The sequence below is a fragment of the Aristolochia californica genome, unplaced genomic scaffold, assembly GCF_029961685.1.
Source record: "Aristolochia californica isolate CCGP_79_NKW_82.1479 unplaced genomic scaffold, dmAriCali1.0.hap1 SCAF_12, whole genome shotgun sequence".
In the NCBI taxonomy this organism is placed as follows: Eukaryota; Viridiplantae; Streptophyta; class Magnoliopsida; order Piperales; family Aristolochiaceae; genus Aristolochia; species Aristolochia californica.
The window spans coordinates 23,234,841-23,256,624 of record NW_027181793.1 but is presented as its reverse complement, the minus strand read 5'-3'; the positions used below and the strand labels follow the sequence as shown (position 1 = coordinate 23,256,624).

The 21,784-nt window shown below is 40.9% G+C and overlaps 4 protein-coding genes across 4 annotated transcripts; 3 read left to right on the top strand and 1 right to left on the bottom strand.

Moving 5' to 3' along the window:
• The first annotated feature begins 585 nt into the window (after positions 1–585).
• LOC137947014 (auxin-induced protein 15A-like) lies at positions 586–1,348 on the top strand. Its single transcript, XM_068793307.1, has one exon. The coding sequence runs from the start codon at positions 952–954 to the stop codon at positions 1,303–1,305; it is 354 nt and encodes a 117-aa protein (XP_068649408.1). The 5' UTR covers positions 586–951; the 3' UTR covers positions 1,306–1,348.
• Positions 1,349–2,157: 809 nt separating this feature from the next.
• Positions 2,158–7,003, top strand: LOC137946139 (intracellular protein transport protein USO1). Its single transcript, XM_068792339.1, has 3 exons — positions 2,158–3,672; positions 4,682–5,368; positions 6,072–7,003. The coding sequence occupies exons 1-3, from the start codon at positions 2,419–2,421 to the stop codon at positions 6,645–6,647; spliced, it is 2,517 nt and encodes an 838-aa protein (XP_068648440.1). The 5' UTR covers positions 2,158–2,418; the 3' UTR covers positions 6,648–7,003.
• A 515-nt stretch (positions 7,004–7,518) lies between these two features.
• LOC137946132 (chloride channel protein CLC-e) lies at positions 7,519–13,288 on the top strand. Its single transcript, XM_068792331.1, has 7 exons — positions 7,519–8,021; positions 8,317–8,719; positions 9,118–9,318; positions 9,509–9,975; positions 11,131–11,691; positions 12,266–12,480; positions 12,610–13,288. The coding sequence occupies exons 1-7, from the start codon at positions 7,578–7,580 to the stop codon at positions 12,674–12,676; spliced, it is 2,358 nt and encodes a 785-aa protein (XP_068648432.1). The 5' UTR covers positions 7,519–7,577; the 3' UTR covers positions 12,677–13,288.
• A 367-nt stretch (positions 13,289–13,655) lies between these two features.
• LOC137945483 (probable cellulose synthase A catalytic subunit 3 [UDP-forming]) lies at positions 13,656–20,253 on the bottom strand. The gene is made up of 14 exons (XM_068791382.1): positions 19,589–20,253; positions 19,220–19,415; positions 18,774–18,985; positions 18,467–18,569; positions 18,150–18,324; positions 17,282–17,548; positions 16,851–17,196; positions 16,594–16,731; positions 16,356–16,481; positions 16,034–16,246; positions 15,639–15,924; positions 15,342–15,535; positions 14,898–15,248; positions 13,656–14,808 (listed from the first exon to the last, which is right to left on the bottom strand). The coding sequence occupies exons 1-14, from the start codon at positions 19,667–19,669 to the stop codon at positions 14,224–14,226; spliced, it is 3,273 nt and encodes a 1,090-aa protein (XP_068647483.1). The 5' UTR covers positions 19,670–20,253; the 3' UTR covers positions 13,656–14,223.
• Positions 20,254–21,784: the final 1,531 nt, after the last annotated feature.

Here is a 21,784-nt window from a genome sequence, read left to right as displayed (position 1 = left end):
TGAAACTGATCCGAGGAAAGCAAGTTACAGAGAGGATGAACCATCCTGGGCTTTTGGGTGTATCGTTCGCCGGTGACAGTACTGTGGAGGCCGGAAAAAAAAGTATCAGTGTTCGAACTTTTTAAAGAAGCAACAAATGGAGGGGAAAGAATAGGAATACGATTAAGGGTGTGGGTAGTGTTTGAAGTTTAGATCTTAAGAGGAATAGTTTAAATTTGAGAGTATGTAGGAGACGATAATTGGATTAGATAAATTGGGGGAAGGCACATGGAAGAAGGCAATGAAGGAACCTGCTCTCTCATCGCCATTGACAAAGGCACCGCCTTCTGCGAGGGCAGGGGAAGAGGCTTCTTTAATTTCTCTTTGCACGCGGTTTTCTAGCTGTCTTGACTTTCTCTTCAAGGAACACTTCCATCCTCTGCTTCACGGTTCACACTCTCTGCCTGTCCCTTTCTCTTTCTATCATTTATTACAAGAAGATCACCGCCATCTCCACAGCTCTCTTATCTCTCTCGTTTTATCTTCCTTCATCTCTCTTATCTGATATCTCATAATAATTTATAGCTGTAGCGAAAGATTAAGAAGAATAAGTAGCAGAAGAAGGAATGAATTAAAGGTAAGTGTATTACTGTAAAGGAGCACCACGCTGGCTCCCCTAAAACGCGGCCAAGTCTCTACAGTGTCTCAGAGTCAGAGAATCTCCCCAGCTTGAAATGGAAAATGGGAATGGCTTGCTTATTTTATTGGAGAATCCTTGGTTCTTCTTCAACGCGGTCCCTTTTGTTTAATGGCTTCCATTGCCTATATCAGCCGGACCCAACCCTCGTCCCCTCGTCCGCTAAGCCTAAACCAGCAATTGTCAACGTGAAACAAACAAGCAAGCAGGCCACTTAGCAGCAGCAGAAGAAGAAGATCAGGAAAGCAACCTCTTCCTTCCGTTCCCATACCCCAATGACTGCCTCTGCCTTCATGAAGAAATTCCTGTGCTGCGGAGCAAGGAGCTTCCCTGCCGAGCTTCCCGAAGGCCATGTTCGAGTCTACGTGGGCAAGGAGGTTCTGTGCAAGTTCGAGCTTGAAGCCAATTACTTGAATCACCCTCTTTTTGAGAATCTCCTGCAGCTCTCCGTCGATGAATTCGGTTACTCTTACGAGGGAGCCCTTAGGATAGCTTGCGAGATTGATCTCTTCCTGCATCTTCTTGAACTCTTGAAGAGCAGGAATCCCTCCGCCCACTACATGGAACTGCAAGATCTCATTTCCAACTTCAATGCTGCCGACTCTGCACACAAGGCAAGCTCCTTGTAATCGGAATTTTCACTTTCGTTTCTTTTCTTCTTCACAGATCGGGACCATTCATTCACTGTTTTTTTTTTTTTTTTGGTCGTCTTGTACAGGAAAATAGTTTTCTTTTTTCAACTTCAATTTTCATATTCTTTCACATGCGATGATCCTTCGGAAAAGGAGAGATCAAGCAAATGTAATAACGTGGGATTTTCATATTCTTTCCAGAAATGTATACATTTGCCATTTTTGTGTTCATGGGAGTATTGAAATATGACTCTTCCGTCCATCCTAGATTCCCTGATCAATTACCCAATACGAGAATGAATCTCTTAAACCTTCCATTAACGTAGAAATCACAACAGAGGCGCACCGACCATTAATCATGAACTATAAACACAAGCAGATGCTCCTATCCAATCTGACCTGCTTAAAGTCTCCATGCAGAAGCTGCTTTTCAGTTCATTAGAAGCGACAGAGACGGAAATTCCAATGGTTGATTCAAGGCAAATAAACATGAGCCATAAGAGATGAAAGGGATGGAATTTCCTGTTACTTAAACCCCAAAACATGGCGTGCTAGCGCCTAATGACAAGTTCATCCGACATGGTAAGCTCTGTTGTGAAATCGTAAGGGAGATGTCCGCAGCAGGGTAAAATTCACGCAGATGTTTAGGGGTGATTGACAATATATATATATATATATATATATATATATATATATATATATTATTTAATTATTTATTTAGCATATACTTATCAAGGGAGGTAAATGCAATACAAGAAATCCTTGCAATAGGCGAAGACTGAAAGAGATACGGGCCGGTCACGGATTTCTGCCCGAGTAAAACAAAATAAACTTCGCCTTGCAAATACGAGTAACCGGTCTGTCTCTGTAACGTGGAAACAAACGGAGCGGCGCAGGGCAGCGCCGCCTAAACCACCTAACACTAGGGACAACTGGTGCGGTCCAACCGGTTCCATCTTCATCATCTCTCTCTTCGATCGCTGACTCCACCGCCCATCTATCTCCTCGCGGAAGATCACAGCTTGAAGGCTGAAGCAGAGCAGCCGCAGAACGGCTAACTAATCCAGGAGAGGTGTTAAAAACGACTTGCTCTAACACGGAATAGTGGTAATGATGGATAGCCAAGATGAATTGGGGTCTCTGTTCGAGGGCATGGTCCTCATCGACCCTTTTCATAGTTCTTCTTCTGATGATCTTCCTCCTCCTGCTTCTTCCCCCGCCCAGACAATATTGGACAAGGAAGACGATGATCCTGATCCTGATCCTGCTCAATCTCAACAATCCCACTCAAAGCCGCTCGATGAGAACCTCTTCTCTGATCTTTCCCTCGTTCACGATCCAGATACTTCTGAATCCCACTCAGCAACACCACTTCCAACGACCCAACCGGACACGGACGGACCTTCCGCCATCTCTCGGCAGATCTCCAGGAAGAAGAAGAGAGGCCTTAGAATTGGCTATGGCCGAGAAGTCGCCGCTGCTTCATCCTCCCATCAGAAACTTCCTCCCTCTCAATCTGATCCATCGCCTCCACGGACTCGCCAATTATATGACAATTCGAACCCATACTCCTCTCTTGTCGATACTCCTGCCGACGACTCTGCCAAGCTTCCGCCTTCCGACCTCCCGGAGGACCCTTCTTCTCACCAGCCTGATACGTCCTACCCTCTAAAACAACCTCCTTTGGACCTTCATCCGGATTCTCCTTCTCACCACCGCGATACCTCCTATCCTTCCAAACAACCCCCTTTGGAACCTCATCTCGACTCTCCTTCTCAGCATGACATACCCCCCTCCCCGCGAGCTAGTTCACCCCGAAGTAACCTCTCTGATGCACCTTCTAAAAGAGAGGAAGGTAATTCCTCTCACCTTCCCATAGAGGATGCCACTCGATGGCCAGAGGAGGAGATTAATAATGACATACTCGAAGTCAAGGATTGTCCTGTCAAGCCATCAGAACTGGAACATGGTGGTGTTTCAGTTGAGGAGGAACTGCAATTAATCAAGACTCATATATCCAAAAAGCTTCACCAGATTCGGGAAATGGCTGCCTCTGTTTCTGCTCAGAGGAAGGATTTGGCAAAAAAGAGAAGAAAAGCAGCAGATAAAGTCAATTTAGCATCTGCCAATTACAAACAACTGGAAAAGGAACTTGATGAATCTTGTGAGGCTGAAGATTTTGAGAAGGCTGAAAAAGTTAGTGAGAAACTTGCTATGGCTGAGAAGGAGAAAGAGGAACTCCTCAATGAACTGAAAGAGACTGAAGCTGATTGCGACTCCATAGATTCGAAATTGCAAGAGGTTCTGGAGATGCAAATTGCAGCAGAGGAAGAAGCCGCTTCACTACTAAAAGAATTTGCAAAGGTCGGTTGCATTCATAGTTCAACGATCCTAATGGCTGTGGCTTTTGTACATATCACCTTAACTGATTGCTAACAGCTTAAGTGACTCACTAGGTTAACTAGGAGAAAGATGAAGAAACCATTTGGGTTTCTTTTATGGAGAATTAGAGAGGAAATTGCTTACAAAAAAATCCACAATCAAATCATTAGGAAGACCCATATCCGAGACAGGTTATCTGTAGATATACCAGTTATTTGGCACCAAAACAGAAAACATGAAAATTTGAGAAGGTACTTGGTCCTTTTGGGAGCTATATGAGAATACAACTCCAAAATTCTAGGCTGTCGAGTAGCTAACTTTGGCTTGTCATTTTTCACAACTGGTAGACTTTAGCCATTTGCTATTGTACTTTTTTCCATTTGATCGCATGTAACGAGATCTCTTCCACATCAAGCTGTACATAGGTGCTTTCAGATCAATTGAACGTTTATCTCCCGAATCCTGACAAACCTGAAAGATCGAGGAAAACATTGCATAACCCTTGTGTGGAACTAAATGCTTTAAGCTGCTATTCTCCAACCAAATTTCCATCAAACTGAGTTTGGTAAAAAAAATTGAGCCTCTTCTGCGATGCTGAGTACGTTTGTCAACAGATGATGACTAATTGCAAGCAAATTATCCCTTTTGTCTCTTTTACAAGAAGCAGAAAGTATCATAGTTATATAAGTTTGATTGCACATTATGTATCTGTGATCTCACTTGAGTTGTATAAGCACAATTCCTACCGTTCCAACCAAGTTTAGAGCTTTCAGAGTCTAAATTCTACCCGGTCACCTTGTGATGTTAAATTATGAACTTAGTTGATTAAAAAGAACAAAGCTAGAAGACTGTTGTTTATTAAAAATGCTTTCTTTTCTCTCTGCAACTTTTCTCTAACTCATCTGCTGGTTCTGTTTATATGCTTTAAATACTCCACTTTGTTAGGTGGATCAAGGCTCTGATCCATGACATATTATCTCAATGACTCCAGGATGCTGCTGATCGTGCAGATTTAGTTTTGAGAAATGCTGAAGAGTTTTCTTCAGAAGAAATGAAGGAATGGCTGTCATCAACTGAAGCCTTAGAGGCTAAGAAAATGGAACTGGATATTGAGAGTCAATTAATCAAAGAAGCACAATCAGGTTTGAAAGATCTCATCAAGAGCTCAATCAAAGATGAGACACAAGAGAAAGAAGTCCTGCTCAGTAAACGAGCTGTATTGACGGAGGAATTAGATAGGTTGCTTGCTTTGGTTAAATTAAAGGAAGCAGAGATCACTGAGAATGATGAGAACATTGAAATAATCGATAAGAGGATCACAGGCATGTTATCTGGATTTCAGGAGGCTCAGTCAACTATAGATGCTAAGTATGATGACTTGCACGCAGCCATTTCTCAGCTAGAGTCAGAGAGTGCAGCTTTATTCTTGAAAAAGAAACAAGTGGATGACTATCTGTCTCTGGAGCAAGACAAAAGATCAAAGCTTAAGGAGCTTGCCAGCATATCCATAAACGAAGCTGAAAAATGGCAAGAGCTTGTTAAGTTGAGAAGAAATTTAGCAGCCTCTGTGTTGAAATCTAGGGAGGATAAGGTCCAGCTTGCCAAGACTGAAGAGAAAATTTCAGAGGAGGTCCAAATTCTCAGACAGCAAGTTTCTGCTGCAAGAACATCTCTACAGGTTTATTTCTGCTGCTCTCTATAGCTTGTCTCATATTTGTATAATTCTTTACATGAATGTAGATTGTTGAAGTACTGTGAACAAGTCTTAGAACAATAAAACTAAGCCAGCCTGTTGTTAACCATGATTTTGAAAAGTTTTAGGTTCAGACTGTGCTATTGCTTCAAGCTGCTAAGTATGCTAATCCATTAAGAAAGAAAATAATCAAATGAAATTTGCACATTTCAACAAAACGAATTTCACTGTTAATCATGCTCATATTTTTCTCTGCCCTCATCCATTTCATTAGGGTATTTAAAGGCAAGCCAGTTCATGAACAATTAAGGGCAATGATAGATATCTCATACACTTGTAGGACAGATTTGATGACTGAAAACTGGTAAAATCTTTCTCAAAGCTATCATATGAAAACCAAAACTGATACACATGGAAACTCTAATATTTGTACAATTGCTATGCTTTTTTTGGATGTTGAGAATGCAGGGCTTATGCGTTTGCAATTTGCAAGCAAATACTGGTTTATTCTTGCATTTGAGCAACAAATACCCTCAAAGTATTTCAAAGTAGTTTTCACATGAAATTGGTAAAAATACCCACCAGAGTCTCCAACTTTAATGTAGACACATGCATAGATGAAATCATATTATGTGTTTGTCTTTTGGCCATCAATATGACTAAATTTCATTTTCACTGCTTCTTAAAGGAATTATCAACTTCACGTGCAAGCATCCAGCAAGATATTGTTTCTTACAAGCACAAGATTAGCTTCATTGACAAAAGAGGTCCTGAATTAGAAGCAGAAAAGAAAGTTGCTGCTACTGCAAGAAATTTCAAGGAAGCAGGAAGAATAGCTGCCGAGGCAAAGGCCTTGAATCTAGAGAAGGAAACTATCATGATTAACATGGATGAAGCCACTTCGAAACTGGCTAAAGTCGAAGCCGACATCCAAGAGACAATTGAGGAATTGCAGAAAAATGAAGAGCTGATTTTATTGAAGGAACGAGAGGCAGCTCTTGCTACTTGTGCGAGACTGCAGTTAGTTGCTGCTGCTGCTAGGGCCGAGGGGTCGGCAGTCCATGAAATTCCAGATCCAGAAGAAGCAGCTGTTTTTCTTGCAGAAGCTGAAGGTGCTGAATGCGAAGCTGCGAAGCTTCAAGAAACCTATGGCTTGGAGGTCGAGGAAACAAGAAAGATGACAAAAAACTTTGTTTCCTTGGCCCTTATTGCCAATCTCACAAGGAAACAATTGGCAGAAATGACTCAGCACAGCAGAGTTTAGTGTTGCAAGCAGTTCAACTGGAGCATTCTCACTTGTTTCGGAATGTGTGCACTGGAAAAAGACTAGCTTGTTTGCGAAGCATTGGCGCTTGGAATTGAATGAATCAATCCATTGATGCACCTGGTATCATGAGATCTTGAAGCAGCATAGAATGCAAGCCGTACCTACCAACAAGATGGTACACTTCACTGTTGTGGATTTTCTTCATACATTAGAATCTTCATCTCTTATTTTCTGCCTGGTAGTTGTTGTTTCAACTATCAGCGAGATATGGCCGCGGCATTTTTTGATTGATTGAAGAGTTTAGAAGCTTTAGATGCATGGAGTATTAAACCCTTGCTGAAATGAAAACATGACGCCGGTTCTTGCTTTCTTCTTCAGAATCTTCTATGATCAACGCTTGGCAATGGGTGTCTTGGCATCAATCAGTATTTGCACCTTCTATGTTCTAATCAACGACCTTTCAGCGGGAAAAAAAAACTTTAAAAAAAGCTTTTTTTAATTCACTGAAGACTCGTATTATGCTAGCGACATTTTTAACACAGTTTTTCGTGTGTACGAAGAGCCAAGTTAAGGACGTCCCTATCTTCGTTTCATCTGCGTTGGAGGGGGAAGAGAGAGGGAAAACGAGACTCCAGAAGGCATAAAACTACGAGTAAGCTTCTCTTACGAGCGTATTCTGTAATTTTAAGATTTTCGCCACTCAAATGGAGTAAGTCCGTCCACAAGCTCCACCATTTCTACCAAGTAAAAGAAGTAATATTTGCCTGGAAAGTTGAAAATTGGCAGCTGTGGAGCTTGGGACTGCTCTTATCCGCTCTGGAAGTCTTAACGCTGCCAATTTGGTCAGCTTTCTGCAGCTCGACTTCGATCAGTCAAGTGCATAACGGAACAACTCCTCGCATGTTCTTTTGAAGATCATGCCTTCCTATGAGTTATGAGTGTAACCCGAGATTAGTAATGGCGTTGATGCCCCCCTCCTCACTTTGGTGTCAGCGCTCCGTCGCCTTTCATTCCTCTGCTACCGTCCTTTCCGTCAGCTCTAACACCTGCTATTGCATCTCTTCCCACGGGCAGAAATCCGTCTCTCCTCTCCCCAATGGGTTTTTTCCTTTTAATCGTTGCCTCGCTCTCTTGGGAAGACCCCAACGCCTGGTTAGCATCCCCGAACAGAAGAGGGGAGTTGTGGTTCAATCATCCGACGGCGACGCTGACGTTCAATCGGCCGGCGAGGTGGAGGAGAAACAACAGACATATTCCAGAGGAGTCGCAGTTGCAATGGAAGATGCAATACCTCCCGAGGCGTTTATAATTTTAAGGGCCAGTGTCGTTGGTCTCCTTACCGGCGTCGGCGTCGTCATTTTCAATAATGCCGTAACTCTTCGCTACTTCCCTTTCTCATTTCACCTCGTCCTGCCCTTTTGGATTGATTAAATGCAAGTATTCATTTGTTTCTGTACGCTTCCAGTCATTTTTTTCTTTTAGTGATTTGCCTGCTTGCATTTCTAGAACTAACTTTAACTTGAATTGAGCTACCTTTTCATTCCCCCTGGACACTCGGGACGCTTGATTCCTTTAACAGAAAATAAGTGATTTTGAACGGGGGCTGTGGGTATAAACTATGATTGATACCCAATTTCTCAGGTGAATCTTCGCTCCTTTCGTCTAGGTGCATGAAATACGTGATTTCTTTTGGGACGGTATTCCTTCAAGAGGAGCCTCTTGGTTGAGGGAGGAGCCTCTCAGTGGAATATGGCCACGGGTAATATTAGTCCCTGTTTGTGGGGGTGTGATGGTTGGATTGCTGAATGCCCTGCGAAGCACCCTAGAGAACTCTTTGGAGACTTCGAAAGAAAGCACTCTGTTAAGATATGTCAAGGCAGCACTGAGACCATTTCTAAAGGCAGTTGCTGCCTCCATCACTCTTGGAACAGGGAACTCACTAGGACCTGAGGGTCCTAGTGTTGAAATAGGTGCATCCATTGCCAAGGGGATTGGCCATTTATTTGAGAGAAGTAGCAAAAGAAAGCTGTCCCTTGTGGCAGCCGGATCTGCTGCTGGAATTTCTTCAGGTTTGGCACTTCCTCCATTGTTTCATTGTTGTTATGGCACTTCCTCCATTGTTTCTATGTTGCTATGACACTTCCTCCATTGTTTCATTGTTGTTATGGCATTTCCTCCATTGTTTCTATGTTGTTATGACACGTCCTTCATTTCTCCATCGTTTCATTGTTGTTATGGCACTTCCTCCATCGTTTCATTGTTGTTATTCACTCTCATCATATTTTTATGTAGTTCATTTTATTTTTATGTGAATATGCTTATCTAGCTGATGTATCTTCTTTGGCACTGCAAAGTTCAATCTTTCAAATCACCTGTACCACTGGTTGTGTTTAAACATGTATATATCATTATTAATTGTTTTAATTAATGTACTTAATCATTTGCTGAGATTATGCAACACTTGTAGGATTTAATGCTGCTGTGGCCGGATGCTTCTTTGCTGTAGAGTCCGTCTTATGGCCGTCTGCATTTGATTCATCCTCATCAATGCAAAACACTACTTCCATGGTCATACTCAGTGCTGTAATAGCATCAGTAGTTTCAGAAGTTGGGCTTGGTTCTGAGCCTGCTTTCACTGTTCCTCAATATGATTTTCACTCTCCTACTGGTACTCTTTTGTTTTGTCATTTTCTATAGACCAGGCAGATAAAATCGATGCACTTTCATATATATCGTAAATTCTAGATATTGTGAGCTTTTAGTTGCTGAAAGCATAGTATTTTAGAAGAACTGACCCTCGTGTCTCCGAAGCAGTGGAAAAACAAAATAAATTTGATGTTTTTGATTCTCATCTTCAGAGCTTCCATTATATCTTTTGCTGGGGGTATTATGCGGTTTGGTCTCATTAGCCCTGTCTGGTTGCACGTCATACGCGCTTAAGGCTGTTGCAAGAGTTCATGAGGCCACAGGGATTGATAAAGCAGTCTTTCCAGTGATGGGCAGTCTTGCTGTTGGCCTCATTGCCTTAGCATATCCAGAGATTCTTTACTGGGGTTTTGAGAATGTCGATATCTTGCTGGAATCACGACCATTTGTGAATGGTCTCCCTGGTGATCTTTTATTTCAGTTGGTTGGTGTAAAAATAATTGCCACATCGATCTGCCGTGCAACTGGTTTAGTTGGAGGGTACTATGCTCCATCTCTCTTCATTGGTGCAGCAACAGGCATGGCATATGGACAGTTTGCTAGTTATGCAATCTCTCATTATGATCCAATGTTTCATCTCTCTTTCTTGGAAGTTGCATCTCCTCAAGCATATGGCCTGGTAACATTCTCTTGATACCCTTTTAAGCTTTCTCTTTTTCTGAAGGCCATTAAGAGCATTCTATGTAGCCAAATCTGTCTCTTCAAAGCGGGAGGGTCACAACTGACCTGGCACCTTTTGTTTTTTTCCTGTGATTGCTAGTAGTTCTATATTTTATCAGAAGATAGTTCTTCCAACTCAAGAAGCTTATTCGATGGCATGCAAAACATCATGGGATCAGTTATTCAACATGGAAGCAACATTTGCTAAACTTTGTCAGTTTGGGTTAACTTAATGCATATAGTTCATATAAGAAATAAGGAGAACCACTATCTTTCTGTTTTGTCTAGTTCAGTCTCACATAATGGTTTACTCAGTTATCTTGAACTTTTAGATGCTCTTGTTCATTCTTATGCTCTTACATTATGATACAATAGAATATTTTACATCCATAATACTGACTGTGCCACTCAATTGTATCAACCCACATATTTGGTCCCTTAACCTATTTGTTCTGCTCAATTTCCCTGGTTGTTCATCTTCAGGTTCTGCAACTCAATTATAAGTTTGCTTTCCTAGGAGATGGATAATATCAGAAAAAAACAAAATGTTGACCATATAATTTCTTATTCTGTAGCGTTCCTATGGATTTTTTATTATTTTACATCATTCTATCCTTTTTAAATGGAGAGAAATTGCTGACCTTGTTGTGGACAAGCAGCTGGGAAGAAGGGCACAATGATGATGTGTTTATAATAAAAGCCTTTGAATCTGTGCTTTTCTCCCAAGTCACATTGTTTCAAGGCACTGTAGCGCAATGCATGTTACTTATTGGGCTGATCTGCTACTCCTTAAAATATAAGATCTTCCAAGCCACTTTGAATGGATTAACAAATCCATATGAGATGCATAGGTCTATTCCAACCACAAAAAATACACTTCAAAATGATTGTGCAACTGATCACGATGTATCCTTTGTTTGTGTTTCTCCTTTCTTCCCTGCTCTTTCAGGAAACAACCAAGGAATAGCTCCATCCTTTTGGCCCAAACTCATCTTAACTATAGATATATTGAAGTATGTCGTGGAACTATTGTGTTTGGGAATCAGAAATACTGCATCTAAGTGCTGCTAGTCAAAGACAGACTATCCAATCTAATCGCTAGCCTTCCATGCAGGTAGGGATGGCTGCTACTCTTGCAGGAGTATGTCAGGTACCTCTTACCTCAGTTCTACTCCTCTTTGAGCTGACACAAGACTATAGGATTGTCCTACCACTGCTGGGGGCTGTAGGATTGTCCTCATGGATAACATCAACCCAGACAAGGAAAAGAGAAATGGGGGATAAATCTTTGGAGGCCGCCACCAAAAAAATTATGAAGGGAGGAGAGAAAAACCCTTTTTTGTATCCAAATCTGGCATCTTCTAGTTCTCAAGTATCAGTAAAAGAATCTCATACAGTTGACCTATGTGAAGTAGAAAATTCACTCTGTATGGACAACTCTGGTGCTGAAACTGAGAAGTTAGAAGAAAGAATATCTGTTTCAAAAGCTATGCGCACAAGTTATGTCACTGTCTCAATGGACACTTTATTAACTGAAGCAATTGCACGGATGCTTACAGCTAAGCAGTCCTGTGCACTTATAGTTGATAGTGGTAATTTGCTACTTGGACTTGTGACACTTGAGGATATTCAGCAGTTCAGCAAAGTAGCTGCATCAAGCACCAGCAGAGCAAAGGTAAAAAAGTATCTGCTAACTTGCAACTTCAGCTTCAAGGATCTTATATTAGTCATCCAAGAGTGACATCCGAGTGAAATTGTTTCCACTGCCATCTTTCTTGTTTTCTCTTTTCCTTGTTTAAAGGATCAATCCGGTGGTTGATAATTCCAAAAATCTCTTACCAGCTTACTCTAAAAAAATTGGCAAACTTGATGAGATTTGGCCTTTTTCATTTTTCTCTTTTCCTTTCCTAGAACCATCTTATGGCTTCTAATTCCAAAACATACCTTTGAGCCTCTAAATACCTGAAAAACTGCAAGAAGCTTTTCCTTTCTATGTAGGTAAAAACAGATGCTGATCTTAACTGTCAGTCATCCTTTTAACCTTTAGTTGCCCAGCTATACATTTTGAAAATAGTTAGACAATTTAGTTGTTTTTTCATCTTTCATTATTCTTGATTCTTTTCATTGACACATCGACATATGCTATTTTTGTATGCCTTTCCAAGTTGCTGTTTGTTGTTTAGAAACTGGTACTGTTTCTGTGCACTTTAATTGTTGCCATATATGATCTTCAAATTATTGTATCTTAGGTCCAGGAGTTTCTCATATCGGAAATATGCTACCTAGATACTGAAAAGTGTCAACAAGTGTGGACAATAACACCTACCATGAATCTTCTTTATGCCCAAAAGATTATGAATAGACACGGTCTGGATCAACTTGCTGTTGTTTCAGACAAGGCGAACGATCATAGACCACACCCAGTTGGTCTCTTGGACAGAGAATGTATCACCTTAACCTGCAGGTACTTTAACTTCTTGGCTCTGACTTTTCTCTGAGTATCATCTACTTAAAAAAGGCACCAAGAACTCATAATCTTCAGAAAAGACTCCTGTATCTGTAACCTGAACCTTCTGGGTCAATGAATGTACAGAGCTTTGGCGGCCAAGGAACTTCTAAGACCTACATCCCCGATGGCTGGGGTTGATCAATGCTTGTAACTTAAGGGAGTATGGAATTTTCATTCTAGAGCTACTAAAATGAAGGACTTGCAGAGGTGGCAGTTCTTTTGCAAATTGAGGTTTAAATTCTCACGGAGATGAAGTCCATTCTGACTTATTCACAGAAAATTTGCAGCAAAAAGCAAATTTGACTGTGACATGGCATCAGATTACTTACTGCAAGTTTGCATGCGGATGATATACAAAGTTCTTTGATGAGAATTGGTGATTCAGGTGAAGCACAAAAATGGAGAAGATGGATTTAATCATATTATTGACCTCACCCGCACCCACCCACCTGAAGAAGACAGATACGATGGAATAGTTTCTTAAAACACAGTAGCAGGAGTAACCATGGCTGAAAAGCTTGCCCACATGAGGGACGCATCTTTTCAAACAAGACCACCATTTTTCCCAAGCTATCGACTATAGAAGAAAATCTCAATTTCTTAAGACATTTTCAGCAATTGTAATTATTACCCTTTCACTTTTATTATACCTCTATGCCCATGAAGCAAAAATTCTTACCAGTTTCTTTATAGGTTTGCAGTTTGAATGTAGTTTAAGAAGTAAGCCACCATTCGTGAGACACTAAATCAATTAAAAAGAAGATTAAGGGTTAGTTTTATTTTTTGGATTTCCTCAAAGTTCAAGAGAAGAGATTGCCAGGAATCATATTGAAGCCTGGAGAGTGCTAGTTCTTGTTTCATTGGTATAAAAGGAGACTAAAAATTACAGTTGAAAAACTTCAAATACTTTAGGATGATTTCAGGCAACTTCTATAAGGCAAGACTGATCCAAGAAATCATGGCACATTCCTAACACTTACATGTGATGAAAGCCACTAAAAAACATTTGGGTTGTGATAGCGAGCTTTTATAACCTTCTGAAGTTCAGAAACACTGGTTCTCAACATCAAATATGCCATAAATAAAATAAATGATAATTTCACCTACTGAAAGCTGTTTGAAGACCTGGGTTGATCATCACCTGCCTCTCATTATAGTCTGTGGAATAAGGAAATAGCAGCAGTCTTATTGCAGTTTTCACTCAGAAAGACACTTATATTCTCCACCTAAATACATTACACACTGCAAGACATTCGCTAGAATGACAAAAAATAATTACATCCAGAATTGAGAGATACTGGAAGAGATCATACACCTTGTGTTCTAATATATCGAGCAGGATTTCATACCTGCCTTATTTGTAAAACAAATAAATATAAAGATCATCAACTGGAATAATACACTGAACAAGGTTCTTTTTCCAACTAATAAAGAATCATCGGCACTGCAGCAACTGCCAATCGTCGCAGGGTGACTTTTTATGTATCCGAGTGAACTCTCCGGATATTTGTGGATCCAGCTGCAATCCCACAACAGAAAGAATGCAAGAAGAAGTGCGTCTTCTATCTACAGATCAACATATCCTCATCAACCAAATACCCATCGATAACCTTTATGCTTGCATGTTTGGAGAGGCATCCGATGTTTTGCTCTGCTTTCTGGTATATGGTTGCTACCTTGGAAAAATGCTCTTCTCAGCTAACTACAGTCTAACCCACATTCCTCCAATACTGGTCCATCAGACTTGGCCAAGAATGGATCAATTCGTACCCACAAGAGTGAGAATATTGAAGCAAGTAGAATTGACCAGACAATAATGATCGTAGGCGTCCTGTTCTGCCGACCAAGCATACCCTTGAGGAAAGGATAGAGGTGAACAATCACCCAGAAGGCAAAGAAGAGCTTTCCAAACAGCGGTCCCCACGATTCATACCCATTATTTATAGCATTTGAAATACCAGCCACAACACCAATTAGATTTATTATGAGGAGGGTTGTAGGGGGGATAAGTAGTGTGGTCCACTTGAAAGCATACAGCTCTGAAAAGTTTTCATCATCTCCAGCTTTTGACGTGACAGTAAAATTGGTGTCAACACCAGCAAGAACCTTCAACAACCCCTGAAAAACTGCAAAGAGATGTGCAGAAACACCCCCAATAACCCAAAACTGTTCATTTCTCCACCAGTCATCAATGCCAACACCACTCCATCTCATTTCCAAAATACCAGTGGCAAAGATACAGATGAAAAGTGACAGAAACCATAAGCTAGCAACGTTGCTAAGCTGCACAAACAAGCAAATAAAACTCCTTCAGTACAATATCTTTACAGTGTCTAACTGTAGAAGGCTAGGTGTGGTATTAGATCGTTTACCTCCGGAGTGATAAATTTGCCAGTGAGCAAGCAAACAGCCGGTAAGGTACAGTAAGCCAGCAAAGGAATAGATGTCAATGGATATATTGTCGCATTGATGTAAGAAAAACGCTCCAGCCATTTCAGCCCACCTCCGTACCCATACCAGAGAGGACAGTGCCTGCTGAGGAAAATCTCCACAGAACCAAGAGCCCACCTAAGTACTTGATGTAAACGATCAGACAGGTTTATGGGTGCAGATCCTTTAAATGCAGGCCTTGCAGGAATGCAATATATGGATCTCCAACCATGACAATGCATTTTAAAACCTGTCAAGATATCTTCTGTAACAGATCCATAGATCCAACCAACCTAGACAATTAAAAAGAACAAATAGGCCAATCGTGAAAAACTGACTATCAAATGTGCTTAAATAATCAACGAGTCAAGAGTCAGCCAACTTACTTCTTTTCCCCAGTCAGTCTTATCTTCATAGCCACAGCTAATGACATGAATGGCTTCTTTTAGCAGAGAAGCTGGACTAGCATTTTTCAATGACCCACCATTCTCAAGCAGTGTTGAAGCAACAAATGCAGGAGACTGCCCATATTTTTTCTCCAATTTTTGCTCATATGTTAGACCTTTCTCACGCTCAATTCCTGAGCAACATATCAAGTTAAGACAATCCAAGAGAAATAATAAAGTTGAACTTCCAAGAGAGAAAATAAAATCAGGAACTTATGTCCTATATACTGCTCTTACCTTCAATTCCTTCTTCAATACCCTCCAAAGCAAAGACAGGAGCTCCACCCTCGCCTCTTCTTGAAGTTTTATTTTTCTTCTCTTGCTTAGTTTTGGTCGACTTCTTCTTCTTCCGCCCACCACAACATAAACCACAGCAGCACCACTTAGGCAAACAATTGCAGGTTCTTGTTGGTGGTTTCTTTGTTTTTGGAGCATCAAGCCCATACAGGGCCTGCCTTCTGAAAACACATCCCGTTCCAACATAAATGGGACCTTGTATCCCGTCCAAACCTTTCATATTGATCTGCACCACCAGAAGAAGGTGATGGTTACTATGTCATGAATTTAAATTCACAGAAACTCAGCAGTCTAGTGTAAGTAGATCTAAGTTTCTATTGAATTTATACACTTACATCGAAGAAGACAGTGTTCCTATTGGCATATCGATCATTTCGATCAATACCATCAAACCTTTGTGGAAACTGCACATAACATACTTTCTTTCCTAGCAGGGGGTCCATCATAAAGCACATGGACTCTCTGAGTGCCTTACTATTATTGATGTAGTGATCACAATCCAAATTCAAAAGATACGGAGCATTTGTAAGCACAGCAGAGACTCTGACCTGGTAAAGAACAAACACAACAAGGGAGTCACTAATATAGCATGAAGATGGATATGTTTTATTAAAACCATAATTCTGCAAACCAAGTGGATGTCGGAAAATTAGTTACCAGAGAATTCATAGCACCAGCCTTTTTGTGGTGATTGAAGCCAGGTCTCTTCTCTCTAGAGACATACACTAAACGGGGTAATTCGTTTCCTTCAGTATCATGCCCACCACTTTGGCCCAGGAAGACCTGCATATCACACACAGATTAAAACAACTTTACTTTAGGTGCAAGAAGGTGATGACATTAAAAGCATAAATTTAAACAAAAGAACAAGAAGTTGATATAAAAAAATAGATACCTGAATCATCCCAGGATGGTCTCGAACATTGTTTCCAGGCCATAGGGTGCCATCCTGCATTGTCCACCCTTCCTCTGGAACTTTTTGAGCCTTCGCAACCAGAGCATTGATACGGACCTTAAACTCCTCATACTCTCTCTGCACGTGTTAAATGATCCAACTCAGATTACAAAAAGTAATGTGTTAAGACAGTAAACTAATAAAGGTAAGGAAAATCATCTCAAATGCTGAAGTCTACATAGTAATTTTTTCCATACCTTCATGGCTCTCCGTTCTTTGACAAATGAAGCTAAGACCTTATCCTTGAGATAATCAATCTTTTGAGCGAAATACCATTCAGGTGCCCTTGGCTCAATATTGAATTTCTTACAAAAAGGAACCCACTTCCTTGCAAACTCTGATGTTTCCGAGAGCGCCTCAAAGGTGAGCATTGCAGCACCATCATCAGATACGTAGCATGAAACTTTGTCAACGGGGTAATCCACCGCAAGGATGGAAAGTACAGTGTTAGCAGTAACCAGCGGTGGTTCTTTCAGGGGATCTACTGTACTCACATAAATATCAACTGGTGAGAGTTGTGATGGGCGTCCTTCCTTCTCGTACCTAACACCATTTGTCAGGTCAGGATTCCAACTGAATGAGAGAAAGACAAAAGCAACACAGTAGCGGGATTGATGGCAACACCAACCTTAGGGAGAGTCTGTCAAGATAAGTTTCACGATCAATGGGGAGCCACTTCGGAAACTGATCAAGAATCCATGAGGCAGCAAACCAGATTTCACAGATAACAGATATGAGCCACAATGCATAGGCATCATTCACAGGATGTGTAACCCGATAATGGAAGAAGAACCCCAAAACCACAAGTCGGATAATAATAATCATTCTATAGGGATTGATTTGGCTTGATGAAATAGGTAACTTTCTCGATAATGGTTGTCTGGCCTCATCCATTCTGATCATAAGAAAGAACCGATAAGATCATCCACATTGCCAACTTATATTGGAAAAGGAGACGATGAAGCAGGTGAAGTAAGTAATCCAAGTAGCAGATGTCAACTATTGCATGACTCAATCATTGACGATGCAAATTAATAAGGCTATGTATCTATTTGCAATATGAACAAGTATCGATCTTCAGCTGGTCTATTAATTATAATCAGAATCAGTATAGTAACATAAACAGATTCTATGGAGTGAGAAAAAGAGTAACAGTCACAGTAGCTTCAGACATGATTCAAATTACATTAACATAACCAATAACTTCACGAGTATTTTTAACAATTGGTGACAGTCAGAAGATTTAATTCATCAAAAAGAACTAGCTACATCCCACAGTTAATTGGTTATAAGTTGGATTGTAGAATATGGTGACCAGTCATTGGGAAGAATATATAAGAATCAACAGTGAACTTTTCATATAAATCATCGTTATTTCTGCATAATCAACAAAAATTTCCATCACCAAATCATATGAAGCGATAAACAGTAAAAAAAAAATCTGTGAACTCCACTGCAATTGTGTTTTATTACATGTACTGAAATTAAGGACTTACAGGGGTAGATCTGGTCCATCACCGTCATTATCCCAATCTTTGCCACCACTATCATTGCTCATCACCTGCAACTTTTCTTGCTTTTGCTTCCAATGTTCCATTCTCTCCTTCCAAGCAACGCTTCCGTAACCATATGCAGCCAAGTCCTTGGAGGGATCCATGGATCTGGGTTGAACTGCCACAGAAGACAAAAGACTTCAATATTCCAATGCCAAAAGCACTGCACATCTCAAATACAAACTTTCACTAAATCTAGGAAGAATTACACATCAAACGCACTGAAAGAGGGAGACAGAAAGAAATACTGATGCAATCACCTGGAAGGCTAGGATCTGCAAAGGGAAGAGGGTGAATTCTTTTTCCCCCGCCACCCATGAAAGAAGGGACCAGAGCATGCTGTTCAGGAGGAATGTCATCAACCTGATCACAAAATCATTAGACATTTAGCAGAAGAATAAGCATTAAACAGAAGGAAGAAACAGACCAAAGAAAATATCCCGATTCTCAATGGTAATAATCACATCCGTAAAAAAAAAAAAAATGTGTGGCACATTGTCAACAAGAGCAAAGAAATCAGTTCACCCAAAAAACAAAAGAAGCTATTTGAGAGCGAGCGGTAAGTACCATCTGGCCATTGGTGAGTAAAGGGACTTGAGGCATCGTATGAACTACTTGAGGCATGTCCACATCACCAGCTCGGCCATAACTCATGTGACCCTGGAGCATGGCCTCAGTAAGATACTGCATATCCTGCTTGTCCCTTCCCGAAAAATTGAATTCATTCTCCAGATCATCAATACCATCTTCTTCTTCATCACCAGCAACTCTGGCGCACCCTACAAATTTCAAATTGTCCAAAAGCGATTAGAATGAATGCATTTGGTTGTTAAAAATTGTCATGCTTAAACAGAGAACAGCAGGATGAAGACTCGAAGGGAGATTTTTTAAGAATTGCGAATAACATTTCGAAAATCAGAAGATCTAAGAACTCCGGAAAATAAATTTCCAGTCAACTACATAGTGAGATAGTAAAAGATATATTACAAGAGAGAGACAGAAAATGTCATTACCTTTAAGACGCTTGAATCTGGTTTTGCACTGCGGGCAGACCTGGCTTCCTTCTCTGCGCTCATACTCATAGCAGGTCCTGCATATTGGAAATGCGCACTCGTTGCAAGCAACGAAGAGTTCCCCATCAACCGTAAGTCCAACATCATCACCGCAAATCTGGCAGATTTGGCCGCTGAGCGGCTGAAGTGGCTTCGGCTACGAAAAGCATAAAAACGAAAACAGAAGTGAACGACACGATATAATCTTTAACAGAAAAAGCAGCTGAATTTGGACTCGCAGAATACAAATGGGGAAGTTGAACTCAAGTAAAACCCTACATTTGCTTTCCGTCAAATTTAAAAAAAAAAAAAACAAGACTAAAGACTTACAGCAGACTCCCCTTCACGACGGATGACAACAAGTTCATTCCGGTTGTGAGAACCAGCAACTAAACCAGCACCAGCTTCCATTGCTAAGGAATCGAGAAATCAGCCACTCAGTTTAGTTTCCACAACTAGATCTGTCAATTAGGTCGAATGGCAGATGACAAAAAAATTCAGATCTTCTCTCCGGATGTAGCAAAGGAATACGCGATTCAGAAGAAAGAAAGAAAAAAAAGAGCCGCCCGATCTGGATGAAATCTCTGTCTCCTCAGTAGCGAAAGTGAAGCTCCCCCATCTGGGTACGCAGGAGATGGGGAAGCTTTCTGAGAGGTTACCGAAAGTCTTCTTTGTCTCTCTTATTATTCTTTGCTTGTTACCCCGACCGAAACAAGAAAAAAAACCCTTTCAGTAAAAACGCTGAGCATCTCCAATGCAGAAACTCCGAGAAGAACAAAATAGAACGGACGAAATTGTAAAAGGGAAGAGATAAAAAATACGAAGAAAGAGATGCTTCCTCATGCGAGACTTTCATCTACCACTGGTTGAGAGCTTTATCAACATTTCCGCCGACACAGCTAATGCGTTAAAACACACCTCATAAAGCTAAGTCCAAGACTAAGAGGAGTAAAGGGAGGGCAAGAGAGAGAGAAGGGGAAAAAGGGCAAGCAGGATGGAAAGTTGAAACGAGTGACTTTAACAGCAGTGAAAATTCAGGTCAAACGCCCGGAAGAAAACCCCTAAATAAAAAAGAAAAGCTATTATACTTCATCGCTGTTGCAATTGCAGGTGGGCGTTAAAGATTAGAGATTAAAGAAGGCAAAAACTCCAGCCTCAATAACGAGTAGAAAGAAACGGAGTAACGGTGAAGAGAAGCGGATATAAAATACTAGAAGAAGAAGAATGAAGAGTGAAAAATTAAAAGCAGGAAAACAGGTGTGCACATGTGGGCTTCAGCGGTCACATCGGGAGAGAGAGAGGCAGCTGCCCGTTAACCCAGGGACCCCACGAACACCTCTTTCCTCCACCTTTCTCTCTCACCCCCATTTTTCTTGTTTTCTGTGGATCGTCGTCTTCTTCCATCTCCGTCGATCGTCTTCTTCCCGCTCTGCTGGCTGGAATACTTGCCGGGACTGCAGCTTTGTTTGACTCGAATTTCTTATATATTTCCCTGGACGGATGCGCTGTGCTTTCACTGCCCTAACTCCGTTAACATTTATTTATCAATTATTTTGGTTTCTGACGTCCGATTTCGAAACCCCATCAAAATTTCTTCGTCTGTTCTCTGTAAATCATAATTAAGATAATTAATGGGGCAGGAGAGAGAAAATGGAATATGGGTGATTCCCTTTTTTTTTTTTTACAATTTACATTGGTGAGCGTAACGGAGATTTGATAAATAATTGAAGACTCATTAGTTCATAACGCGCGAATGATTCCAGTCGAGTCAAGAACAGGAACCGGCGAACATCACCCTCGTTTTCTACTGCTTCTCCCCTATTCATTTATTAAATTAAATTTCCGAAAAAGAGAAATTAAATTAAGGGAAAAGCAAATTAATCTGGGTAGCCGCGAGTTTCTGTATTGCATTGGACGGGACTGGCCAACTAGCTGCTGCTGGAGCTCCGAGTACTGAATCGCGCGGCCGTCAGTTTACCGTTAATCAATTTTATAAAAGAGAGAAAGAGAAGGCCAAGCTGGCAATCAGGAGGAGGAGGGCAGACGTGGCATCTAATGGGAGCCGGCAGGGACGCTAACTGTAGACAGCGAAGGGACAAGAGTAAAAGTAGGGTTGCCACGTTGGACGACTCTGATCAAATATTCTCGAGTGAGATCATCAGCGTTAGGTGTCTATTTTTAGATTACTAAAATACCCCCAATATTTTTATGAATTCCTTTAAGGTCCATTAGGGCAATTAGGGCAAAAATGTCATACTTTCTAAATATTTGGTATACTATAATAGAAAAAAAAATAATTTTCTCGTCGTTTTGTTTTATTATGACGTCACCTTCGTCCTAATCTCCCACAAATCGTACTTAGATGCGACGCCTCACCTTTCAGTATCCATTGATGAAGAACAAACACTGTATCAAGTCCCACGTCTCTGTCCACTGCTTTCTGCTCTGGCCCTCTGTTAATTATGCATTTTCTGGACAAGCGACAGCCCTTTACTTTTCAATTTATTAGACGTTTCACTGAGCTTC

Bases quoted from the DNA above. Each gene is read 5' to 3' on its own strand.
- LOC137946139 (XM_068792339.1), top strand. From the start codon at position 2,419: ATGATGGATAGCCAAGATGAATTGGGGTCTCTGTTCGAGGGCATGGTC. The intron at 3,673-4,681 runs GTCGGTTGCATT...CAATGACTCCAG, and splicing joins TACTAAAAGAATTTGCAAAG to GATGCTGCTGATCGTGCAGA. The intron at 5,369-6,071 runs GTTTATTTCTGC...TGCTTCTTAAAG, and splicing joins CTGCAAGAACATCTCTACAG to GAATTATCAACTTCACGTGC.
- LOC137947014 (XM_068793307.1), top strand. From the start codon at position 952: ATGACTGCCTCTGCCTTCATGAAGAAATTCCTGTGCTGCGGAGCAAGG.
- LOC137945483 (XM_068791382.1), bottom strand. From the start codon at position 19,669: ATGGAAGCTGGTGCTGGTTTAGTTGCTGGTTCTCACAACCGGAATGAA. The intron at 17,549-18,149 runs GTAAGTCCTTAA...TCTTATGATCAG, and splicing joins GATGGACCAGATCTACCCCT to AATGGATGAGGCCAGACAAC. The intron at 16,247-16,355 runs GTAACTAATTTT...GTTCTTTACCAG, and splicing joins CTGGTGCTATGAATTCTCTG to GTCAGAGTCTCTGCTGTGCT.
- LOC137946132 (XM_068792331.1), top strand. From the start codon at position 7,578: ATGAGTTATGAGTGTAACCCGAGATTAGTAATGGCGTTGATGCCCCCC. The intron at 8,022-8,316 runs GTAACTCTTCGC...CCTTTCGTCTAG, and splicing joins TCGTCATTTTCAATAATGCC to GTGCATGAAATACGTGATTT. The intron at 8,720-9,117 runs GTTTGGCACTTC...CAACACTTGTAG, and splicing joins TGCTGCTGGAATTTCTTCAG to GATTTAATGCTGCTGTGGCC.